This window comes from Coregonus lavaretus (genome assembly GCF_964263955.1).
Source record: "Coregonus lavaretus genome assembly, chromosome: 21".
Lineage (NCBI taxonomy): Eukaryota > Metazoa > Chordata > Actinopteri > Salmoniformes > Salmonidae > Coregonus > Coregonus lavaretus.
Genome location: NC_140008.1, coordinates 3,331,385 through 3,356,980, shown reverse-complemented (window position 1 = coordinate 3,356,980; position 25,596 = coordinate 3,331,385). Strand labels below are relative to the sequence as shown.

Here is a 25,596-nt window from a genome sequence, read left to right as displayed (position 1 = left end):
AATTTTTTAAGACTTTTGTGTGATCTGAAGCTGACTATGGACAATAAATAGTTATCGTTTTGTATGTGACTTTTTGATCTACAGTAAATGTTTTCCTGAACTCCCAGACAGTTATTGAGATGTCCCATTACCACAGAAGGCTGTTGTTCTCCAGTGGGGTGGCTGCCCCCCAGCATGGGAGCACTGTCTGGAGTACTCTGCCAGGGTGCTGCAGACACAGAAGCTATCAGAAGTGTTGCTGCAGCCACACAGGTCCTGAACACAGGCCTGGATGTAGGGTTCAGGGTTCACGACCGCACCACAGGAGCTCCACAACGCCGAGCGCAGGAGCTGGTCACACTGGGCATGCTGAGGAGGAGGAGGAGGAGGAGGAAGAGGAGGAGGAGGAGGAGGAGGAGGAGGAGGAAGAGGAGGAGGAGGAAGAGGAGGAGGAGGTGGAGGAGGAGGAGAAGGAAAAGGTGGAGGAGGAGGAGGAGGAGGAGGAGGAGGAGGAAGAGGAGGAAGAGGAGGAAGAGGAGGAGGAAGAGGAGGAGGAGGAGGTGGAGGAGGAGGAGGAGAAGGAAAAGGTGGAGGAGGAGGAGGAGGAGGAGGAGGAGGAGGAGGAGGAAGAGGAGGAAGAGGAGGAGGAAGAGGAGGAGGAAGAGGAGGAGGAGGAGGTGGAGGAGGAGGAGAAGGAAAAGGTGGAGGAGGAGGAGGAGGACGAGGAGGTGAAGGGAGAGGAGTGTGAGAGGAGGAGGAGGTGGAGAGGAGGAGGAGGAGAAGGAGAAGGTGGAGGAGGGTGGAGTAGGAGGAGGAAGAGGAGGAGGAGGAGGAGGAGGAGGAGAAGGAGGAAGAGGAGGAAGAGGAGGAGGAAGAGGAGGAGGTGGAGGAGGAGGAGAAGGAAAAGGTGGAGGAGGAGGAGGAGGAGGAGGTGAAGGGAGAGGAGTGTGAGAGGAGGAGGAGGTGGAGAGGAGGAGGAAGAGGAGGAGGAGGAGGAGGAAGAGGAGGAGGAGGAGGAGGAAGAGGAGGAAGAGGAGGAGGAAGAGGAGGATGAGGAGGTTGTTAGTTGCGATACGGATAATATTATGCCATATTTTAACTTTATTCATTCCATATGGCTGTCATATAAATAAATACAATGAAGGGAAATACATGGAAATAGTGTACTCTATTTGTCAGGTTGAGCAGACTGGAGTAAGAACTTACAAACTCCTTGCATGTGTCCTCTCTAGGCTGAACGTCTGCAGGTTCATCTTCCTCTTCATAGGGGTCCTCACAATCCTCGTTGGGCCTGTGGACTTTCTGCATGTTGCCAAACTCAACGGGGCCCACTTTACGGCCTGCACAGAAATACAATGATGTTATCCTTCATCAATAAGTTACAACCTGGGAGAAATTACAATGATGTTACTTGATGTAAGAATATATAACAGTCACTTAGAATATATAACAGTCACTTAGAATATATAACAGTCACTTAGAATATATAAGAATATATAACAGTCACTTAGAATATATAAAAGTCACTTAGAATATATAACAGTCACTTAGAATATATAACAGTCACTTAGAATATATAACAGTCACTTAGAATATATAACATAAATAACATGTTAATAATAACAACTCAATTAGCCATTATAAATATTTACATAAATGCTTAGAAATGCGTTATAAGTTACCATACATGTTATATAAATGATAATATTAGCCACTTGGAATATATTGATTACACGTAATACCTTAAAACCTTACATGAATAAGCCATTATTAATGCTTATACATATTTATATAAATGATTATAAGTGTGTTATAACCGACTATACATGTTATAATGCTGATGAATCGTAACGCTTATAATTCGTATAAATGCTCACCATTATAAATAAACTCATTGTGGACTGGAAGGCCATTGAAGTCTCCACAGAGACCACAGGTACGGTTGGTGTACTCTGAGTCCAGCTCCACCTAACGCAAACAGTGATGGGGTCAACAGTTTTTCAAGGTAGACTCAGCGAAATGACGTTGCCACGAGCAGCAGCTCAGATACCGAGTTGAGAGAGACGCAAGACAACGCTCACACACAGTATCTGTGCATCTGCACGGGTTCGTTTTACGCTGGTCACTGTTTAACGATAACAGTCCATTTCAGTGGAAAGTATTGAATTCTTACAAAGCAAATAAAAAAAAAGATATATACTGTTTTGATTCTTATAACGGCTTACCATGACGGCATCTTCTCCATTCCACATGACAACCAGGCCAACCTTGGAGTAGAGTTTGGTGTAAACTGCATTCCGCTCCAGTTGGACTCCTCCATTGTAGTAGGGCAGAGTTACACTGGGAATAAAGATCGTGAACGTCATTAAAAACATAGATTACATAGAAATGTGTCAATTAACAACAATGGGACACAAAAAATGCAGTTAAATCCTTTGAATTCAAAAGGAAATCCCTGGAAATATGTCAGAGCACTGTCTCAGATGTGAATAGCTAACAGCATTATATAAATCCATTACATTTTGCAGAGAGGAATTGTCATAGATAGATATATCAATACTTTACTGATCCCCAAAAGTAAATTATTTGGCTGATTCATCCAGTGACAGTCCAACTGACTATTCCACGTCTCACTTGAAAAAAAAGGATGTGAATCTCAACGCGACTTCCCTGATGAATCAGAGGACGCACAACAGAAAACATTTGGGGAGCACTTACATTTCTCCATTGACCGTGACCAGAGTCTTGGTCAGGTGGAAGACCAGGTCGTTGATAGTGACCACTACGTGTTTGACCGTAGGGTTCCCCTCATCCTCAGTAGCCTCGTTCCTCTTCAGGTGCACAGAGAACTCCTGGTAGGACTCAGAGTGGCAGTCGGAGGCCAGGTTGTATTCACAAGTCCCTGGGAACTGGTACACGTCTCCATCGAAGGTCTTGAAGTGCTCTCTGCCCCAGGTGCTGCAGATGCTGTTCACATGGTTGGGCTGGCGAGCTGTGGAGAAAGCATGATAAAAAGTCACCCACTTGAAATGTACGGATTCAAAAAGAGACATCATTTATCCGTTTGCTGTAAGTTGTAAATAATGCACCAAGTATTTCAAAATATCAAATTTTAGTGGATTGTGAATCAAGATATTAAAAACATATGGCACTCCTAGACAGACTGCACTCAGATTTGCTCCAAACATAATTGTTCCTAATAGCAATATTTGTCTGTTCTTGACTGATAGTTGGTTGGAAATAGATCGATACTTAATCTAACGGCATCTCTCTACGGTATCTATCTCTAATGTTTGACTGCTTGTCTTTGTCTGCATAGATCAAAATAAATCACTGCTATTTCCAAAATGATCCTGTATCGTCTTACCCTTCTTGGCTTTCACCTGGACGGCGCTCGTTAGTGGCAGAGCGAGAACACACAACCACAGAGTTGTCCACCCCATAGTTAGTGGCCAGGTGAAGTGGGCTTCAGGTAAAAGTGTAGAGTGCTGCTTGACAGCCTCCTTTATATTGGCATTGTTCAATCTGTGTCTGTCGGTTCACACCCCTCAGAAGGAGGATGTCAAGCCACTTTATTGAGACATGGTAAACATGTCTATTGACAGGGCCAGATTACCGACTGGGCACTCAGATAATATAAGCAACACGGCACACGTCATTGCAAAATGTGAAGAATTGCAGGAAATTAGCTTTAAAACAGCAACATTTTCTCTTCGTTACCAAGAGGGGGGCCTCTAAAATGTTATTGTGCAGGGCCCCAGATTTGGGTTTATTCCAGCCCTGTCTAAGGAAATTCAACCACTTTCAGAAGTCCCCTTGTCTCTATCCCCTTGGCTATTTATTATGGACATTATTTGGAGTAGATAGCCTGATACCCATTTCACACTATAAGGTTGACCCTTGTCACATTGTCCTTTTCTGCATGGTTCCAGCAACTGTGCTGGATGTGTAACCAGGCCGGCCCTGTACAGCTCAGCTTGACTTGACTCATTTGGGTCCTACAGTGTGAATCCGACTTAAGAGTTGTTTTAGCAATCACCCCAAAAAATACTTCCTACTGTGTTTTTTAATATATACTCCTGATTGAAACTCTATCGATTATATCTCAGCATCAGTATCACTATTTACACAATCAATATGGATTAATACCCAAGATTAGAGTCATAATCCCTTTATTACATCCTCATAATGGTAAACGCCTCGTACTTCCTGTAATCTAAGGTGAATATGTCAACATGACACAGGTTCAGAGCAGTTCAACCTCAGTTTAAACTGTGTAGTGATGCGTGTACCAGTATGCGTGAGGCCTGGATGACGCCAGTGACAGAACGAGGCCGTGTCCTGAACGACACCCTATTCCCTATACAGTATACTACTTTTGACCAGGCCCCATAGGTCTCTAGGTCAAAAGTAGTATACTATATAGGCAACAGGGATCCATTTGGGACGCGGTCAGCGTCTGTCCCCAGCAGCAGCAGCAGCAGCTCAGTAGAAGGGTTCAATCAGGGATATATAAGAGTCATCTATATATGGTTCAGGGTTATGGCATCTCCTGTCTGCCATCTGTTTCTCTTGAAGGAGGAGCAACCGAGGCCGTCAACAGTGCTACATCCTGGTCCCGGCCATGTTCCCAACCCTTTCAGACCCTTTCCAGCCTGGATACCAGTCTGTTTTCAGCTAATCTTGTCAACTTCTCGTCATTCATTGGCTCGCCAAACTTGACAAATTTCATAAGACAGTTATATATAGGAAGTCTAACAACACACTGGCACCCAGGCTAGAAACGTTCTACTGTGGGTACAAGACGTTACACAGGATATGGGACATTGCTGTTAGATTAGATGTTACTGTATGTCATTATTCTGTCTCAGGACACTGACTGATCCTTTGTCACTTTTCTCCTCAGCGTCTTCGATACCGGTTCATTTTAAAGGTAGACTCAGTGATATGATGTAGATGCAGAAAGTAAACAGCATAGTGGGTCAATTTCAGCAACAACCAAGAGTGTTGAAGGGAGAGGCTCAACTTCTCCTCTGTTTTGGTGCCCCTGGCTACCACCCTGGGAACAGAGTGAAGCGAACCCGTACATACATTATACATTCAAAGGCTGTACATAAGCATTCCATTAATTTATATGTCAACAATCGCAAGTTGATAATTGCTTCCACACTTCTTATGAATGCATGTAAGTGTTGTGAAGAATGGTCTGTACTGCAGGTGCTGTGATTTGATAAAGTTGACATGACATGGAGAGTAAGGTCAATGACAGGTATGGAGGGTAAGGTATGGAGGGTAAGGTCAATGACAGGTATGGAGGCTGTACAGTTGACATGGAGGGTAAGGTATGGAGGGTAAGGTCAATGACAGGTATGGAGGGTAAGGTATGGAGGGTAAGGTCAATGACAGATATGGAGGCTGTACAGTTGACATGGAGGGTAAGGTATGGAGGGTAAGGTCAATGACAGGTATGGAGGGTAAGGTATGGAGGGTAAGGTCAATGACAGGTATGGAGGCTGTACAGTTGACATGGAGGGTAAGGTCAATGACAGGTATTGAGGCTGTACAGTTGACAGGGAGGGTAAGGTATGGAGGGTAAGGTCAATGACAGGTGTGGAGGGTAAGGTATGGAGGGTAAGGTCAATGACAGGTATGGAGGGTAAGGTATGGAGGGTAAGGTCAATGACAGGTATGGAGGCTGTACAGTTGACATGGAGGGTAAGGTCAATGACAGGTATGGAGGCTGTACAGTTGACATGGAGGGTAAGGTATGGAGGGTAAGGTATGGAGGGTAAGGTAAATGACAGGCATGGAGGGTAAGGACAATGACAGGTATGGAAGCTGTACAGTTGATATGGAGGGTAAGGTATGGAGGGTAAGGTCAATGACAGGTATGGAAGCTGTACAGTTGACATGGAGAGTAAGGTCAATGACAGGTATGGAGGCTGTACAGGCCAGCATTTGGACATTTCAATTTAAAAAAGACCCTTTGTCACATGACTATAGAAATGGAAACATTATGCTTATATAGACACAAAGTAACAATAGTCTCTGATTAAAGGGTTAGACTGTACTGGGATATAGAGACACAAAGTAACAATAGTCTCTGATTAAAGGGTTAGACTGTACTGGGCTCTCAACATCATAGACAAACCCAACACAGAAAATACACACCCTGACTCAACAAATACAAGTCCTTAGAGACAGGGCGTGACACACTGGGAGATGAATTCACCTTTCAGCAGGACAATAATCTAAAACACAAGGCCAAATCTACACTGGACTCGCTTACCAAGAAGACAGGTAATGTTCTCGAGTGAACAAATTACAGTTTTGAATTAAATCAGCTTGAAAACCAATGGCAAAACCTGAAAATGGTTGTCTAGCAATGACATAAAACCAATTTGACAGAGCTTGAAGAATTTTGAAAAGAATAATGGGCAAATGTTGCAATCCAAGTATGGAAAGCTCTTAGAGACTTACCCAGAAAGACTCACAGCTGTAATGGCTGCCAAAGGTGATTGTAACATGTATTGACTCAGGGGGTTGACTACTTATGTAATCAACAGACAGTATATTAGTGTTTGATTTTCATGTTGTTTTTTACAAATGTTAGAATTTTTCTTCCACTTTGACATTACAGAATATTTTGTGTAGATAGTTGACAAAAATGACAATTAAATCCATTTTAATCCCACTTTGTAACACAATGTGGAAAAAGTCAAGGGGTGTGAATACTTTCTGAATGCACTGTAGGTCTAGCCTACAATATTCTGTCCATATGAACACATTTATTTTAGGCCATAACTGAACCAATTTCTGTAGGCTATATATACACAACATTCTGACCATATGAACAAATGTATATACAATGTTTGCAGCCATACGTGATTTCATGAAAAGCAGTAAACATACACATTTAATAACAGAGTCATGAACACAATCAGGCAATAGTAAACACACACAACATTGTTTCACATTCTTTAATAACAGACTCATAAACACAATAAAGCAATAGGCTTCAGCTCACTTCACAGCTTTCCCGGGAAACTCGACATATTGTAGCCTTTTATTGTGTTAATACTAAAATACATCACGTTACACATTTAGTCATGACAGAATGCGTTTTAAACTTCATGCACAGCAACACTTTTGTATCACTTAATACAATGATTTTATTGATAGTAGTGGGGGAAAAGGGTGCTTCTGGTTGTGCATTCATAAAGCACACCAAACCTGGAGGAGCAAGGTAGAAAGCTTCTCGGGCACAAAGACCCACTCCAGAGTCGCACTCCACCTCCTGCACAGACACCTGGTGTAGTACGAACTAGCAACATCTCACACAGGAGCCACCAGTCTGAGCGTGTCGTAGCACCTAGACATGAGAAGGTGGTCTCCCCAAGAGACCTTTCCTACCTCAATCGCAGGGAGTTCAAAGATCCATGGGGGTCAAATAGTGGACCACACGGCAGATATGAGCTACAACCATGTGTGTAAAACAGATAGACGAGGGGTTGAGAGAGGACTTCAGTGAGGTAGTCAGGGGAGTGTTGAGAATAATAAAAACCGGGAAACTTTAAGGACATGTTAATGAACAAGGATGACATGACAGTAGCCTGAACTCAAAAGGGTTTCTCCAGTGACACCTAGTGGAAAATAATAGCACAGAGAGCTAATGTGTGCAAAACAAAGTGAGCAAGAGACGCGGCAACAGTTTCTCTATAGGATGATTGGACTGAAACAGAAGATCCTGTTTACTGCTAAACAAGCTGAGACGGATGTTAAGTATAGGACAGAGACAGTCCAAGGCGTGTTTCTACACACTGTACAAGGGCCTAGGCCTCAAACATAACAACATCCGCTGTGACAGGTGAGGTGACACTGAGACATTTCATGAAAATTACCTTTGATGAGAATGAGAGTCAGCGCAGGTTAGGGCCGACACCTCGGTACAAACCTACCCACGCTCATGGTGTTCAGCCGGATGAGGAACATGGTCAGGACTCTAAGACAGAGGCCGCTGAATGTAAAATCAAAAGCATGACCATAAAACAGCTCAGTGACCAGGATGAGGCTCTGACAAACTTGACTGACTCTCTGAATCAGGCAAAACAACTAGAGCAGACGTGCCAGTGTACTATAAGCAGACCGCTCGTTCCCAGGAGAGAGAAACCGTATGGATGTCCCAAATGTGTCCGGAAGGGTTTATCCAACTGTAGTCATTGCTTCGTCCACGGCGAGGAAGGGCACAGGTCAGTAGGTCTGTCTAAAGAAACTGGAGCGCTCGGGAAACAGGAGACGGTCACTGTGGAGAGAAAACCAGTGACCGGGCCACAGTCCCAGGGAGACGTTAGACGCAAAGCCCCTCCACGCACGTCAGTACAGGCTGCCAAAGCTAGGGGGAGCCGGAGGTCAGAGAGTTGCTCTACCTCAGACTCAACAGATGAGACAGCACGTTGAAGGTGGTCCTCTGTAGCTCAGCTGGTAGCGCACGGTGCTTGTAACGCCAGGGTAGTGGGTTCGATCCCCGGGACCACCCATACACAGAAAATGTATGCACGCATGACTGTAAGTCACTTTGGATAAACGCGTCTGCTAAATGGCATATTATTATTATTGAAGGACTCTGGAAAGTCCTCAGAGCTCTCCAACGTTATGTAGTCAAACTCAGAGTATAAACATTTGAGATTTTTAAGAGCGAGGTCAGGTACGTGGGGCGTCTTGTCTCTGCAGATGGTGTAAGGATAGACCTAAAGGACCTAGAAAGCTGTCTCAGCACTCAGAGAGAAGACACCTCAGACGGTTGTGGACGTGCGGAAACTACTGGAATTCCTGGGCTATTATCGACCTTACATCCAGGAACATCTCCAGGGTAGCTAAAACACTCAGGTCAAGTCAACAACAGCAGTGCTATCAGTGAAGCCAGCCAGAGGGAGAGTCAAAGGGCCCCAGCTGTCATCCCAAGCTCCAGTAGAATGGACTAGTGAGCATCAGACCACTCTGGAGAGACTGATCAACATGCTACTCAACCCACCTGTGTTAGTGTATCCCGACTTCGACTCACCATTCACGCTTCACACCGAAGCATCACAGAAGGGCCTGGGAGCCAGCTTATACCAACGCCAGGAAGGGAGGTTGAAGGTTATTGGATACGGCTCAAGGACGCTCAAACCAGCCAAGAGAAACTACAATCTCCATTCTGGGAAACTGGAGTTGCTCGCTTTGAAATGGGTTGTGTACGAAAAGTTTAGAGACTATATGTTCTATGCTCCACACTTAATCCGCTCAATTATCTCATGAGCACTGCAAAACTCAAAGCAATTGGCCACCGCTGGGTGGGAGAGCTGTCGGATTACCGGTTTGACATTCAATATAGGCCTAGCAAAATCAACATTGATGCCGACACCTTGTCACGCTTGCCTCTTGACATAAACAAATATGTGACTGCATGTACAGAGGAGCTTTCACAGGATGCTGTTCTCGCCACCTGGGAAGGAAGCCAAGCTGCTCAGAAGAAGGACATTGCCTGAGTTGCAGTCTTGAACCTAGCTTCTCAGTATGCTGCCCAACTACTACATAAACTTTTACCAATGATAGGCATGATGAGCTGGCTGAAGCACAGAGAGAGGACCAGGCCATTGGAGAAGAAATCCGTCTGAAAGTAGACAACAGAACACTTGACAATGACACACAGAGAACAGTGAAGGGGCTTACAAGGAAATTACAACATGAGTGGAGTTAAGTTCACTTGGAAGATGGATTACCGTATGGAAGGACAAGTGAGAGACGACGGCTTGTACTCCCCGTTAAGTACAGAACGATTTCATCCCGAGGTTTGGTTACCTGTCAAAGTTACATCATGACCAAGGTTGTGAGTTCAAAAATGAGCTCTTCAGAACTCTCCGGAAGCTGTCAGGTGTTGGTCATTCCAGAACGTCTCCCTACCAATCGCAAGGCAAGCCCTCCGAGAGGATTAACAGGATATTACTTCATGTTAAGGACATTGGAAGAGAAGGAGAAGGAAAAGTGGATCGTACATGCGTATAACTGCACCAGACATGAGTCTACGGGATACTCTCCATTCTTTCTACAGTATGGTCGCCACCCCCGTCTCCCTGCTGTTCGGGTTGATCACAGATGAAGAGACTAGTTCACCCAGAGGATATGCAGAGAAAATGGCAGACCAGAGGACTGAAGCATACAAGCTAGCGTCTGGAAACAGTAAACAGTCAAGCTCCAGAAACAACGCCTACTACGACAAGCAAACAAGGGGTGTAGTTCTTCAGCCTGGAGACAGAGTCTTAGTCCGCAACCTAAGTGAAAGAGGAGGTCCAGGTAAACTGAGATCATACTGGGAGAGGAACATCTACAAAGTGAGATAACAAGTCGGTGACATCCCTGTTTATAAAATCAGTCCAGAAACTAGCGAAGGTAGAAAGAGGACGCTCCATCAGAACCTGTTGCTCCTTGTAAATGATTTACCAGTCGACGTACCTCCACATCCAGCCAAAGCTGTGCCCGCAAAAGCAACCTAGAGGACGAAAAAGACAAGAGAGAGTTGATGACGAGAGAGAAATATCACACAAAAGTGACAACAGACACAGTTGAAGAAGAGAGAACAGGCCACTACTGGTTGAGGATACCTTAGCCAAGGAAGAGAGAACAGGCCACTACTGGTTGAGGATACCTTAGCCAAGGAAGAGAGAACAGGCCACTACTGGTTGAGGATACCTTAGCCAAGGAAGAGAGAGCAGAGACCTACTTGCCTAGCCTGAGAGCTGCCTGTGTGCCACAGAGAATCCAGTGCAGGGGGAATCTTCTCAAGGAGCAGTACCTGCCTGTGTAGTTGTACCTATGGAAAGAAAAGAATAGGACAAACTGAGAACGAGTACTTACCTGAAATGGATCAGCCTGATGAAACTGAAGTTGAAAATGTAACGAATGAAGAGCCTGTTAGGGACGATAGAAAATTAGACCAAGATCCGATTGAGGAGCAAGTCAGACGGTCCACCAGAGATAGAAGGCCTAGACAAATGCTTACCTACGAGACACTAGGTCAGCCTTCACTACAGCCAGTAGTTAACACAGTTGGGGCCTATAGTCTACCTCATATGCCAAGATGAGGAACACCTTACTACATCCCAGCACAATGCCAAGTTTTACCTTACCCCACCACACCTTACTCCAATACACAATGCCCCACCTACATATCTTCCACATTCTACACTTTTGTGTACTATACTTGAAGAAGGTTGAAAGGAGTTAAATGAATTTCTGAGATGTAATTATGGGGCCGATGTTTAATTACGTCAGGAGCCATTTTATTTATGTTGGGGAGCGTGTGATGCACACAAAATGTATGGTCACAGTTGTGTTCATTTTATGTTTTCTTTTAGTTAGAAAAATAAGGTGCACATCTCTTAAATAAGAATATATGTCCTTTAAGAATATATGTCCTCCAGACGTTATATTGGAAGTAAGGGGGAGAATGCGATATTTGGGAGCTCTGGTTGGTGATGTACTTTGACCTTCGCACTACTTCTTCATTCTGAGTGAAGCTGTCCACGAACCAGACACCTTATTTCCAGTCTCATCATTTCTCCTGTTTTACAGGATACTATTATCTGTTGTCGTATTCCTAAACCGGGACTAGCTGGCTAGCTGCACTAGCTGGCTATTGGCTAGCTAGCACTAGCTGGCTATTGGCTAGCTAGCACTAGCTGGCTATTGGCTAGCTAGCCCTAGCTGGCTATTAGCTAGCTAGCAGTCTGGCTAGCCCTTCCGGGTTACTGGCTATAGTCATGCTAGCTAGTGGAAGTAAATTAGTCCCTCAACCTGCTACAAGATGAAGCTGCTCGGGCCAGAGCTACCTGCTGCAGAAAGGTCAGATTTCTCCCTTACTTTCTTAAGCTAACTTTGCTAGATCTTCTGTTCCTAGCTCCAGCAGTGTAGTAATATCTAAGAATAACAATAAATGGCTATAACAGAAAAGACAGAAATGCCAATGGGGGTGGTGTTGCGGCCTATAGACAGAGCCACATTCCTGTAGAGCTTATAGAGGATCTCATACCTTTTAAGTAATATGGCTACAGGTTCACCTGGCTCACCTAAAGCCCATTCTAGTGGGAAGCTGCTATAGACCACCAAGTGCTAACAGTCAGTATCTGGCAAATATGTGTGAAATGCTTGATAATGTATGTGATATCAACATAGAGGTATATTTTCTGAGTGATCTTAATATTGACTGGCTTTCATCAAGCTGCCCACTCAAGAAAAAGCTTCAAACTGTAACCAGCGCCTGCAACCTGGTTCAGTTTATCAGTCAACCTACCAGGATATTTACAAACAGCAAAATAATGAAATCATCAACATATATTGATCACATCTTTACTAATGCAGCAGAAATCTGCTTAAAAGCTGAATCCAAATCCATCGGACGTAGTGATCACAATATAGTAGCCACATCTAGGAAAACCAAAGTTCCAAAGGCTGGACCTAATATGGTGTATAAGAGGTCATAAAATCTGTTTTATAGTGATTCCTATGTTGATGATGTAAAAAATATTTTGGGTTTGTGGTATGTAATGAGAAGCAACCAGATGCTGCGCTTGACATATTTATGAAATTGCTTATTCCAGTTACTAATAAGAATGCACCCATTTAGAAAATGACTGTAAAAACGGTTAAATCCCGTGGATTGATTAGGATTTGAAAAAGTGTATGTTTGAGAGGGATTAGGCAAAAGGAATGTCAAATAAGTCTGGCTGCACAACTGATTGGCAAACGTACTGCAAATTGAGAAATCATGTGACTAAACTTAATAGAAATAAGAAACTATACTATGAAACAAAGATAAATGATATAAAGAATGATAGTAAAAAGCTTTGAAGCACCTTAAATGAAATTTTGGGCAAATAGGCAAACTCAGCTTCATCATTCATTGAATTAATTGCTCCTGTAAGTCGCTCTGGATAAGAGCGTCTGCTAAATGACCAAAAAAAAAGAAAAAAAAAAGGTGAAATTACAGAGGAGGAACTTCTGGATGCAATTAAAGACTTTAAGTCCGGGAAAACCAGGGTTGGATGGCATACCAGTCGAGGTAGCACAGACTGGAACATGTTCCGGGATTCTTCAGACAGCATTGAGGAGTACACCACATCAGTCACTGGCTTCATCAATAAGTGCATCGATGATGTCGTCCCCACAGTGACCGTATGTACATACCCCAACCAGAAGCCATGGATTACAGGAAACATCCACACTGAGCTAAAGGGTAGAGCTGCCGCTTTCAAGGAACGGGACTCTAACCCGGACGCTTATAAGAAATCCCGCTATGACCTCCGACGAACCATCAAACAGGCAAAGAGTCAATACAGGTCTAAGATTGAATCGTACTACACTGGCTCTGACGCTCGTCGAATGTGGCAGGGCTTGAAAACTATTACAGACTACAAAGGGAAGCACAGCCGCGAGCTGCCCAGTGACACAAGCCTACCAGACGAGCTAAACCACTTCTATGCTCGCTTCGAGGCAAGCAACACTGAAGCATGCATGAGAGCACCAGCTGTTCCGGATGACTATGTGATCACGCTCTCCATAGCCGATGTGAGTAAGACTTTTAAGCAGGTCAACATTCACAAGGCCGCAGGGCCAGACGGATTACCAGGACGTGTACTCCGAGCATGTGCTGACCAACTGGCAAGTGTCTTCACTGACATTTTCAACATGTCCCTGACTGAGTCTGTAATACCAACATGTCTCAAGCAGACCACCATAGTCCCCGTGCCCAAGGACTCTAAGATAACCTGCCTAAATGACTACCGACCCGTAGCACTGACGTCTGTAGCCATGAAGTGCTTTGAAAGGCTGGTCATGGCTCACATCAACAGCATTATCCCAGAAACCCTAGACCCACTCCAATTTGCATATCGCCCCAACAGATCCACAGATGATGCAATCTCTATTGCACTCCACACTGCCCTTTCCCACCTGGACAAGAGGAACACCTACGTGAGAATGCTATTCATTGACTACAGCTCAGCATTCAACACCATAGTGCCCTCTAAGCTCATCACTAAGCTAAGGATCCTGGGACTAAACACCTCCCTCTGCAACTGGATCCTGGACTTCCTGACGGGCCGCCCCCAGGTGGTAAGGGTAGGTAACAACACATCTGCCACACTGATCCTCAACACGGGGGCCCCTCAGGGGTGCGTGCTCAGTCCCCTCCTGTACTCTCTGTTCACCCATGACTGCATGGCCAGGCACGACTCCAACACCATCATTAAGTTTGCCGACGACACAACAGTGGTAGGCCTGATCACCGACAACGATGAGACAGCCTATAGGGAGGAGGTCAGAGATCTGGCCGTGTGGTGCCAGGACAACAACCTCTCCCTCAACGTGACCAAGACAAAGGAGATGATTGTGGACTACAGGAAAAAAAAGAGGACTGAGCATGCCCCCATTCTCATCGACGGGGCTGTAGTGGAACAGGTTGAGAGCTTCAAGTTCCTTGGTGTCCACATCACCAACGAACTATCATGGTCCAAACACACCAAGGCAGTCGTGAAGAGGGCACGACAAAGTCTATTCCCCCTCAGGAGACTAAAAAGATTTGGCATGGGTCCTCAGATCCTCAAAAAATTCTACAGCTGCACCATCGAGAGCATCCTGACTGGTTGCATCACCGCCTGGTATGGCAACTGCTTGGCCTCCGACCGCAAGGCACTACAGAGGGTAGTGCGTACGGCCCAGTACATCACTGAGGCAAAGCTTCCTGCCATCCAGGACCTCTATACCAGGCGGTGTCAGAGGAAGGCCCTCAAAATTGTCAAAGACTCCAGCCACCATAGTCATAGACTGTTCTCTCTGCTACCGCACGGCAAGCGGTACCGGAGTGCCAAGTCTAGGTCCAAAAGACTTCTCAACAGCTTCTACCCCCAAGCCATAAGACTCCTGAACAGCTAATCATGGCTACCCGGACTATTTGCACTGCCCCCCCACCCCATCCTTTTTACGCTGCTGCTACTCTGTTAAGTATTTATGCATAGTCACTTTAACTCTACCCACATGTACATATTACCTCAACTACCTCAACTAGCCGGTGCCCCCGCACATTGACTCTGCAACGGTACCCCCCTGTATATATAGCCTCCCTACTGTCACTTTATTTTACTTCTGCTCTTTTTTTTCTCAACACATTTTTTGTTGTTGTTTCATTTTTACTTTTTTTGTTTAAAATAAATAAACTGTTGGTCAAGGGCTGTAAGTAAGCATTTCACTGTAATGTCTGCACCTGTTGTATTCGGCGCATGTGACCAATAAAATTTGATTTGATTTGATTTGATTTGAGGTATACCAAACCTTTCTTGATATACTCAGAGGACCGTTATTAGCATGTTTTAACCACTCCTATGTAAATGGTAGATTATCAGACACTCAAGAAGAAGGTCTGATTTCATTATTACTGAAACAGGATACAAGTGGAAAATATAAAGATCCAGTCCATTAAAAAAATTGGAGGCCCCTTACTCTTCAGTGTTGTGATGCAAAAATTCTAGCAAAATGTATAGCGCATAGAATTAAAAAGGTATTGTCGGACATTATTCATTCTAATCAGACAGGTTTTTTACATGGAAGATACATTGGAGATAATATAAGGCAAGTACTGGAAACAATAGAACACTATGCAAAATCTGGGAAACCAGGCCTGCTATTCATAGCAGACTTTGAAAAGGCATTTGATAAAGTACGACTGGGGTTTCTATATAAATGCCTGGAGCGTTTCAATTTTGGAGAATCTCTTATAAAATGGGTTAAAATCATGTTTAGTAACCCTAGGTGTAAAATGGTAAATAATGGCTATTTCTCAGAAAGTTTTAAACTGTCAAGAGGAGTGAAACAAGGTTGTCCATTATCGGCATGTCTATTTTTTATGGCCATCGAGGCCCATTACCTATAATACATCTCTGCACTTCTGCACTGCTGTTTTAGTTATCAGTTAATCTGACTATTCTCTCATCATTGACTTCATTGATTTATCTCAGCAATTTGAGGGTTTTCTGTATAGTTGTCTAATGTTGCTTGGTCATATTGTTCTGTTTTAATGTTACTCCTGACTCACTATGATAAATATTATATTTTTTCTTGAGTGTATTTTTAACAAAGCTGAGATTTACTTTGAAGTGCAAAGTGTAGGAATACAGTTGAAATTAGTCAATGACACAGACATGGTGGCGTAACAGGATGATCGAATGCCGTGAAACCTAAGAGGTTGTCAGTTCAAATCCCAAGTGAGGAAGTGTTGAATAATAATTACTGAATAAACAAACATACACAATGTAATCATGTATATCGAATATGTAAGTTGAAAACACTACGTTAAAAGCACTGTTTGTGTGTGTGGGGGTTCCAAACATTGTCAAAAGACAAAGATCTGTGAACGGATCAGTGGGTCACCAATCCGGGCCTTGATGGGCTTGGCAACAGTAAAAAGAGGTGGTGTGTTTCTTTTCAACCATCAGGTGACGGCCCCGGAACAAGCCGGGAACTAGACAAAAACATCCAGGGGACCATGACAGAATGTTCTAAAATTGTCCTTGGGGACATCCCCGGAACAAGCCGGGAACTAGACAAAAACATCCAGGGGACCATGACAGAATGTTCTAAAATTGTCCTTGGGGACATCCACGGAACAAACTGGGAGCTAGACAAACTTCCAGGGGACCATGACAGAATGTTCTAAAATTGTCCTTGGGGACATCCCCGGGAACATACTGGGAACTAGACAAAACCTCCACTGGACCATGGACACCATCCTGTAGGTGACCATATCGTGATGTTAATTTTTGTTTGCAGGGTTAATCCTAACCTCATGTAAAAATAGTACTGCTTTACTACTGTATGATAAAACATGAAACACCAAATATATATTTCTGTACTGTAATGTCAGGGATTACTCTCTAACTGACATCCACGAATGCTCTAAAGCTTTGCTTACACTGCAGGCCTTAACGCTCAAATCAGTTTTGTTTTTCAAATCTGTTTTGGAATACTGACTGTCCAAACAGTTACAAGTGACCAAAATGGTGACAGCAGCTCAAATCAGTTTTGTTTTTCAAAAGCGAAGGTGGTTTGAAATGTGGCTGGAAATATCTGCTTCCATGTGCTTTTTTTGGCTGTTCAGACTGCAGGAAAATGAACAGATTCTAAATCGGATATGCATTTTTATTTGAATCACTTCAAACTGCCAATGTGAACAAGGCAGCTTAATAAAACGAAGCTTTTCAAGACAAGGTTTATGCTCTTCTACAATAAAACAAACAACGGACATAGGTATTTGAAAGTTGCATTTTAATAAGGTAAGTAAGCATAAGTTACTACATTTCTACATTTTAAATATCATCGAATCTACATTTTATATGTAAATCAAGAGGTTAGATAAATAACAGCTATGGGAAGCAGGGTAGCAGGGTCTTCCTTAGTAAGCAGCTAGTGGATTGGTGCTTTGACTAGTCCCGTCTGGACTAGAACAGATCCCATTTAGACCAGTGTGTAGCTGCGTCTCTTGCGGGCTGGAACCCTGATGGCTCTGTGGCAGTCGTTGTGTCTGCAGCCACACTCCTCCACGTGGAGGTAGGTGTACGGCACCACATCTCCATTCAGACACTGTAGTTCCACCGTGCGGTTACTGGCCCGGGACTCCTGGCAGCAGGTACACGAGTGGTCCAGGGACGCAGCCATCGCAGAGTACCTGGAGGAGGGGAGTGAAAGAGAGGGATTCACAGAGATGAAGAGATCATCTTCATTCCCAATAGACAAAGACACCTCAACAAAATTACATGTTCAACAAAACACAAATACATACGGGGGTGTGTGTGTGTCCAAGACACAGATTAAGCCTAGTCCTAGACTAAGAAGCATATTCAATGGAGATTCATTTCAAATGATTTTCAGTCCATGACTGGGCTTAAACTGTGTACTGGAAACCTCCCCATGGTGTTATGGCTCCACATATAGACATTGTTTCCACACTCACTTGGTGAAGGTGTTGCAGGATCCCTCACAGTACGGCATCTCCACCTTCTCAATAGACTGGCAGCCCTTGTGGTTGATGACAGTCTTCATGGATCCTATCTTACAGGCCTTGTCCTTCTCCACACCTGGTATTGGAGGGAGACACACCATTATACATGATCCGGCTCAAAAGACCAGGAAAAAAAGAGCTGCAGCTATTTGAGTTCACTGACTACAAGGTTGCGCTCCTTTTCAATCATTAGTCATTATGAATATCAGTGGTTTTATGATGCACGAAACTGATCATATTCCAATCCTGATATGAAATTGTTAACAGCTTTGAACATTTCACTTTCATACTTACAAATTTTACAGCAGCCGTTTGCAGCAGTCTGAATTGAACCCTGTGGAGAATTTTTTTTTTTTAATGTTCTTTATATAATACATTTCATAGTAGGATAAGTGAAGTAAGATTTCTGTCAAATGAAAACTGGCATGCTGTGTGTACTGTACTGTCGATCTGTTGAAAATTATTCTGGATCGAAACATTGTCAATAATGGTGGTAATTGGGAGCATATGCAGTGAGCAGGCATTTCTGTTCTTGTTATGTTGTGTACTGTACTCACAGGCTGGCCTTTCTGTTCTTGTTATGTTGTGTACTGTACTCACAGGCCGGCCTTTCTGTTCTTGTTATGTTGTGTACTGTACTCACAGGCCAGCCTTTCTGTTCTTGTTATGTTGTGTACTGTACTCACAGGCTGGCCTTTCTGTTCTTGTTATGTTGTGTTCTGTACTCACAGGCTGGCAGTTGGCCTGCTGGAAGGGTGGGCAATGGATGTAGGAGCTCTGGGTCAGATAGCTATCACCGTTTTTCACGCAGCTGTACTGCTGGCACTTATCACCAGGAGCTGACCACGTATCTCCATGCTGGGCACACACACACACACACACACACACACACACACACACACACACACACACACACACACACACACACACACACATTTGACAATTACATTTTTTTTTTTTTTGCAGACGCTCTCATCCAGAATGTTTTACATTAGTGCATTCATCTTAAGATAGCTAAGTGAGACAACAACAAATCACAATCTTAGCAAGTAAATGCTACGAGACACTCTTTAAAGAGGTAGGGTTTCCGAGGTTTTTTGGAAGATGGGCAGGGACTCCACTGTCTTCACATTATGGGGAAGCTTGTTCCACACACACACACACACACACACACACACACACACACACACACACATACACACACACACACACACAGACACACACACACACACACACACACACACACACACACAATATAGACATTTAGCAGAGAACTACTTAATACGTCTTAGTTAATCTGTGATAGTTAAACTGACAGAAACGGCACCTACCTTCAACAACTGCTTGGTCCCATTGATCTGGAGGACACAGTGGGTCTGAACACATTTACCACAGCAGTCATCTGAGGAATAGTCTGGCTCCTGGTACTCATATCCCTACAGGAGAAGAGGAACACGTGAGTGACTTGCTGCAACACCTAAAAATAATGATCATAATAATAGTGAATGTTATTAAAGTGTGATAAAACCTATTGCCTTACCAGTAGAATCAATAGAATAGAACAACTCAAGAACAGATGCCTCACCCCCGAATGAGAATTATTTTTTCGGACAAGGCTCACTTACTTACTTAATCTGGGTCTAGAAAACCAGCCTTTAAGGTATAAAAACTTGTTGACTGAATACATCTAAGCTACTCGTTGGTATTTCAACCTTTTGTAAATGTTTGAAACGTGAGCAGAGACGGCAGCTATACCAGTTCTTACCTTTTCACAATCTTCGTCACATTGAACGAATCCACAGTCAATTTGGTAATGACCAGTCTTGGGATCCACTTTATTGGTGCAAGTGCACTCTTGGCACTCTGATCCTGGTACTTTAGAATTAGGCTAGAAGAAAAAGAAAGGAACTCATCATACATTACACATTACACAGTGGAACCAGACGAGGATACCCACTGTCTCTGAAACAATGGGAACAAGGATACCCACTGTCTCTGAAACAGGGGAACAAGGATACCCACTGTCTCTGAAACAGGGGAACAAGGATACCCACTGTCTCTGAAACAATGGGAACAAGGATACCCACTGTCTCTGAAACAGGGGAACAAGGATACCCACTGTCTCTGAAACAGGGGAACAAGGATACCCACTGTCTCTGAAACAGGGAAACAAGGATACCCACTGTCTCTGAAACAGGGGAACAAGGACACCCACTGTCTCTGAAACAGGGGAACAAGGATACCCACTGTCTCTGAAACAGGGGAACAAGGATACCCACTGTCTCTGAAACAGGGGATCAAGGATACCCACTGTCTCTGAAACAGGGGAACAAGGATACCCACTGTCTCTGAAACAGGGGAACAAGGATACCCACTGTCTCTGAAACAGGGGAACAAGGATACCCACTGTCTCTGAAACAGGGGAACAAGGACACCCACTGTCTATGAAACAGGGGAACAAGGATACCCACTGTCTCTGAAACAGGGGAACAAGGACACCCACTGTCTCTGAAACAGGGGAACAAGGATACCCACTGTCTCTGAAACAGGGGAACAAGGATACCCACTGTCTCTGAAACAATGGGAACAAGGATACCCACTGTCTCTGAAACAGGGGAACAAGGCTACCCACTGTCTCTGAAACAGGGGAACAAGGATACCCACTGTCTCTGAAACAGGGAAACAAGGATACCCACTGTCTCTGAAACAGGGGAACAAGGACACCCACTGTCTCTGAAACAGGGGAACAAGGATACCCACTGTCTCTGAAACAGGGGAACAAGGATACCCACTGTCTCTGAAACAGGGGAACAAGGATACCCACTGTCTCTGAAACAGGGGAACAAGGATACCCACTGTCTCTGAAACAGGGGAACAAGGATACCCACTGTCTCTGAAACAGGGGAACAAGGATACCCACTGTCTCTGAAACAGGGGAACAAGGACACCCACTGTCTCTGAAACAGGGGAACAAGGATACCCACTGTCTCTGAAACAGGGGAACAAGGACACCCACTGTCTCTGAAACAGGGGAACAAGGATACCCACTGTCTCTGAAACAGGGGAACAAGGATACCCACTGTCTCTGACACAGGGGAACAAGGACACCCACTCTCTCAGACACTATTTGACATTAACCCTTACAGTGTATGATATGTACTCTACATGTACTGCAATATAGTAAAACAAGTATATATACAGTGTTTATTTGTGTAATGAACATTTCAGATGAGGGAGCAGAATAGTTTGCCATTACCTGGTATTCAAGGCCTTTGTGGAGACAAACTCGTTTAGGTTCTGGAAGAGACAAGAGACACACACAACCAATTGAGAGAGAGACACAGACAACCACTTGAGAGAGAGACACAGACAACCAATTGAGAGAGAGACACAGACAACCAATTGAGAGAGAGACACACACAACCAATTGAGAGAGAGACACAGACAACCAATTGAGAGAGAGACACAGACAACCAATCCATGGGAATGTCTAAAACAACAGGTATTATCTCAGCAATACAAACACTCTACAAGATAGTCTAGATATATGGTAAATAGACCATACCACATGTAGATAGTCTAGATAGTCTAGATATATGGTAAATAGACCATACCACATGTAGATAGTCTAGATAGTCTAGATATATGGTAAATAGACCATACCACATGTAGATAGTCTAGATAGTCTAGATATATGGTAAATAGACCATACCACATGTAGATAGTCTAGATATATGGTAAATAGACCATACCACATGTAGATAGTCTAGATAGTCTAGATATATGGTAAATAGACCATACCACATGTAGATAGTCTAGATATATGGTAAATAGACCATACCACATGTAGATAGACTAGATAGTCTAGATATATGGTAAATAGACCATACCACATGTAGATAGTCTAGATATATGGTAAATAGACCATACCACATGTAGATAGTCTAGATAGTCTAGATATATGGTAAATAGACCATACCACATGTAGATAGTCTACATAGTCTAGATATATGGTAAATAGACCATACCACATGTAGATAGTCTAGATAGTCTAGATATATGGTAAATAGACCATACCACATGTAGATAGTCTAGATAGTCTAGATATATGGTAAATAGACCATACCACATGTAGATAGTCTAGATATATGGTAAATAGACCATACCACATGTAGATAGTCTAGATAGTCTAGATATATGGTAAATAGACCATACCACATGTAGATAGTCTATATAGTCTAGATATATGGTAAATAGACCATACCACATGTAGATAGTCTAGATATATGGTAAATAGACCATACCACATGTAGATAGTCTAGATATATGGTAAATAGACCATACCGCATGTAGATAGTCTAGATAGTCTAGATATATGGTAAATAGACCATACCACATGTAGATAGTCTAGATATATGGTAAATAGACCATACCACATGTAGATAGTCTAGATAGTCTAGATATATGGTAAATAGACCATACCACATGTAGATAGTCTAGATATATGGTAAATAGACCATACCACATGTAGATAGTCTAGATAGTCTAGATATATGGTAAATAGACCATACCACATGTAGATAGTCTAGATAGTCTAGATATATGGTAAATAGACCATACCACATGTAGATAGTCTAGATAGTCTAGATATATGGTAAATAGACCATACCACATGTAGATAGTCTAGATATATGGTAAATAGACCATACCACATGTAGATAGTCTAGATATATGGTAAATAGACCATACCACATGTAGATAGTCTAGATAGTCTAGATATATGGTAAATAGACCATACCACATGTAGATAGTCTAGATAGTCTAGATATATGGTAAATAGACCATACCACATGTAGATAGTCTAGATAGTCTAGATATATGGTAAATAGACCATACCACATGTAGATAGTCTAGATATATGGTAAATAGACCATACCACATGTAGATAGTCTAGATAGTCTAGATATATGGTAAATAGACCATACCACATGTAGATAGTCTAGATAGTCTAGATATATGGTAAATAGACCATACCACATGTAGATAGTCTAGATAGTCTAGATATATGGTAAATAGACCATACCACATGTAGATAGTCTAGATATATGGTAAATAGACCATACCACATGTAGATAGTCTAGATAGTCTAGATATATGGTAAATAGACCATACCACATGTAGATAGTCTAGATATATGGTAAATAGACCATACCACATGTAGATAGTCTAGATAGTCTAGATATATGGTAAATAGACCATACCACATGTAGATAGTCTAGATAGTCTAGATATATGGTAAATAGACCATACCACATGTAGATAGTCTAGATATATGCTAAATAGACCATACCACATGTAGATAGTCTAGATAGTCTAGATATATGGTAAATAGACCATACCACATGTAGATAGTCTAGATAGTCTAGATATATGGTAAATAGACCATACCACATGTAGATAGTCTAGATAGTCTAGATATATGGTAAATAGACCATACCACATGTAGATAGTCTAGATATATGGTAAATAGACCATACCACATGTAGATAGTCTAGATAGTCTAGATATATGGTAAATAGACCATACCACATGTAGATAGTCTAGATATATGGTAAATAGACCATACCACATGTAGATAGTCTAGATAGTCTAGATATATGGTAAATAGACCATACCACATGTAGATAGTCTAGATAGTCTAGATATATGGTAAATAGACCATACCACATGTAGATAGTCTAGATATATGCTAAATAGACCATACCACATGTAGATAGTCTAGATAGTCTAGATATATGGGAAATAGACCATACCACATGTAGATAGTCTAGATAGTCTAGATATATGGTAAATAGACCATACCACATGTAGATAGTCTAGATAGTCTAGATATATGGTAAATAGACCATACCACATGTAGATAGTCTAGATAGTCTAGATATATGGTAAATAGACCATACCACATGTAGATAGTCTAGATATATGGTAAATAGACCATACCACATGTAGATAGTCTAGATAGTCTAGATATATGGTAAATAGACCATACCACATGTAGATAGTCTAGATATATGGTAAATAGACCATACCACATGTAGATAGTCTAGATAGTCTAGATATATGGTAAATAGACCATACAACATGTAGATAGTCTAGATAGTCTAGATATATGGTAAATAGACCATACCACATGTAGATAGTCTAGATATATGCTAAATAGACCATACCACATGTAGATAGTCTAGCTAGTCTAGATATATGGGAAATAGACCATACCACATGTAGATAGTCTAGATAGTCTAGATATATGGGAAATAGACCATACCACATGTATGCTCTGCACAGCATTTTCCCTCAGGGACAGAAACCACTGGCAGGAACCCAATAGGACAGTTCATGTTGGTAGGCGGGCAAGTGCTGCTGTCACAACCTAGGAAGAGAAACAATAAGATTGTATGGACATAATAACATGAGCTGATTCATGTCTTTACTATGTGGGTCTTTTTAACACTACTGAGCTGAGCAGAGCTTTACGCCACTGGCCTGGATACACATCCTCCATAGTTCCTGGAACCGTGCTGGAAAAGGACAATGTGAAAAGAACGTATCCAAGCCAGCATAGTACGGTTCGGGTCAGTGCAATAGTGTGAAATAGATCTGAGGATAATATGTATGGTTAAAAAAGTGTTGGGGGTTCCTTACGGCAGACGAGGCTGGAGCAGCATGGATCGGATGGATCGGTTTGGTTGACATATACGAAGCCTGGACCAGTGCATATCTCTACTGGGGGTTTGGAGCAGACCTTGGGTTCACAGGTCACAATCTTGGTGGACTCCATACAAACGCAATCCTGGCACTTGTACTCAAACCTCTCGTTGAACTGTGATGAGATGCAACAAGAAGGGAGTGTGATTCTATCAGTGGGTTTGGTCAAATGTAGTGCACTAAATAGGGCATAGGGTGCTAAATATGAGGCATAGGGGTCCATTTGGGTTGCAGACAATGTGGACACTGTAATTAGGTCCTCATAGAAACCTCTGGCGTCATCCATGACAGAGCCAGCGTACAAGATAACAGGAATGAGCCTATATTAAATAATACAATAGAATAACGATGAATCAAAATCAAAAGGCCTAACTTACCTCTCGCGGAACACCTTCAGGATCAATGCATCCTACGAAAAAACACAAACACCACAATTTAGTAGAACGTTCATGAACCTGAAACATCCTTGAAAAGGCTTAGCCCTAATGAACTTCTCTGTGTCATCGACATGAAATGGACCAATGGCAGTAACTGGGAACACTCACCACACTTATCAACACAGATCCCTGAGTCCTTGTTGAAGAGTTTCATCCCATCAGGACAGAAGCAGCCTTCTGTGGTGACGTTCATCCTAGACTCGTCTGGACTGTAGAACACAACATTACAGTGACTACTCCTATTTCCTATTTACAGCAACTCTATAACTTGTTGTGTTATTTGACAGTTATAACGTTGCCTATGTCAGTTAATATAACACATGAAAGCAA

General features: G+C 42.8%; 2 protein-coding genes across 2 annotated transcripts in view; both read right to left on the bottom strand.

Annotated features, from left to right (window-relative positions):
* LOC311148696 (mucin-2-like) overlaps window positions 1-11,087 on the bottom strand; it is a gene marked incomplete at both ends in the record, with an annotated part of 35,227 nt that extends 24,140 nt beyond the window's left edge. Inside the window, 9 exons of the mRNA XM_084185675.1 lie at window positions 132-348; window positions 1,186-1,319; window positions 1,857-1,947; window positions 2,205-2,319; window positions 2,698-2,971; window positions 9,565-9,631; window positions 10,471-10,507; window positions 10,739-10,828; window positions 11,083-11,087. Coding sequence (XP_084041801.1) covers window positions 132-348; window positions 1,186-1,319; window positions 1,857-1,947; window positions 2,205-2,319; window positions 2,698-2,971; window positions 9,565-9,631; window positions 10,471-10,507; window positions 10,739-10,828; window positions 11,083-11,087 — 1,030 coding nt within the window. The remainder of the gene's footprint in view (window positions 1-131; window positions 349-1,185; window positions 1,320-1,856; window positions 1,948-2,204; window positions 2,320-2,697; window positions 2,972-9,564; window positions 9,632-10,470; window positions 10,508-10,738; window positions 10,829-11,082) is intronic.
* Window positions 11,088-17,520: 6,433 nt separating this feature from the next.
* Window positions 17,521-25,596, bottom strand: part of LOC311148694 (mucin-2-like) — a gene marked incomplete at both ends in the record, with an annotated part of 52,629 nt that continues 44,553 nt past the window's right edge. Inside the window, 11 exons of the mRNA XM_084185673.1 lie at window positions 17,521-17,731; window positions 18,017-18,140; window positions 18,359-18,398; window positions 18,794-18,922; window positions 19,396-19,500; window positions 19,830-19,952; window positions 21,321-21,361; window positions 24,390-24,494; window positions 24,767-24,944; window positions 25,207-25,238; window positions 25,375-25,475. Of these exons, the coding sequence (XP_084041799.1) occupies window positions 17,521-17,731; window positions 18,017-18,140; window positions 18,359-18,398; window positions 18,794-18,922; window positions 19,396-19,500; window positions 19,830-19,952; window positions 21,321-21,361; window positions 24,390-24,494; window positions 24,767-24,944; window positions 25,207-25,238; window positions 25,375-25,475 (1,189 nt within the window). The remainder of the gene's footprint in view (window positions 17,732-18,016; window positions 18,141-18,358; window positions 18,399-18,793; window positions 18,923-19,395; window positions 19,501-19,829; window positions 19,953-21,320; window positions 21,362-24,389; window positions 24,495-24,766; window positions 24,945-25,206; window positions 25,239-25,374; window positions 25,476-25,596) is intronic.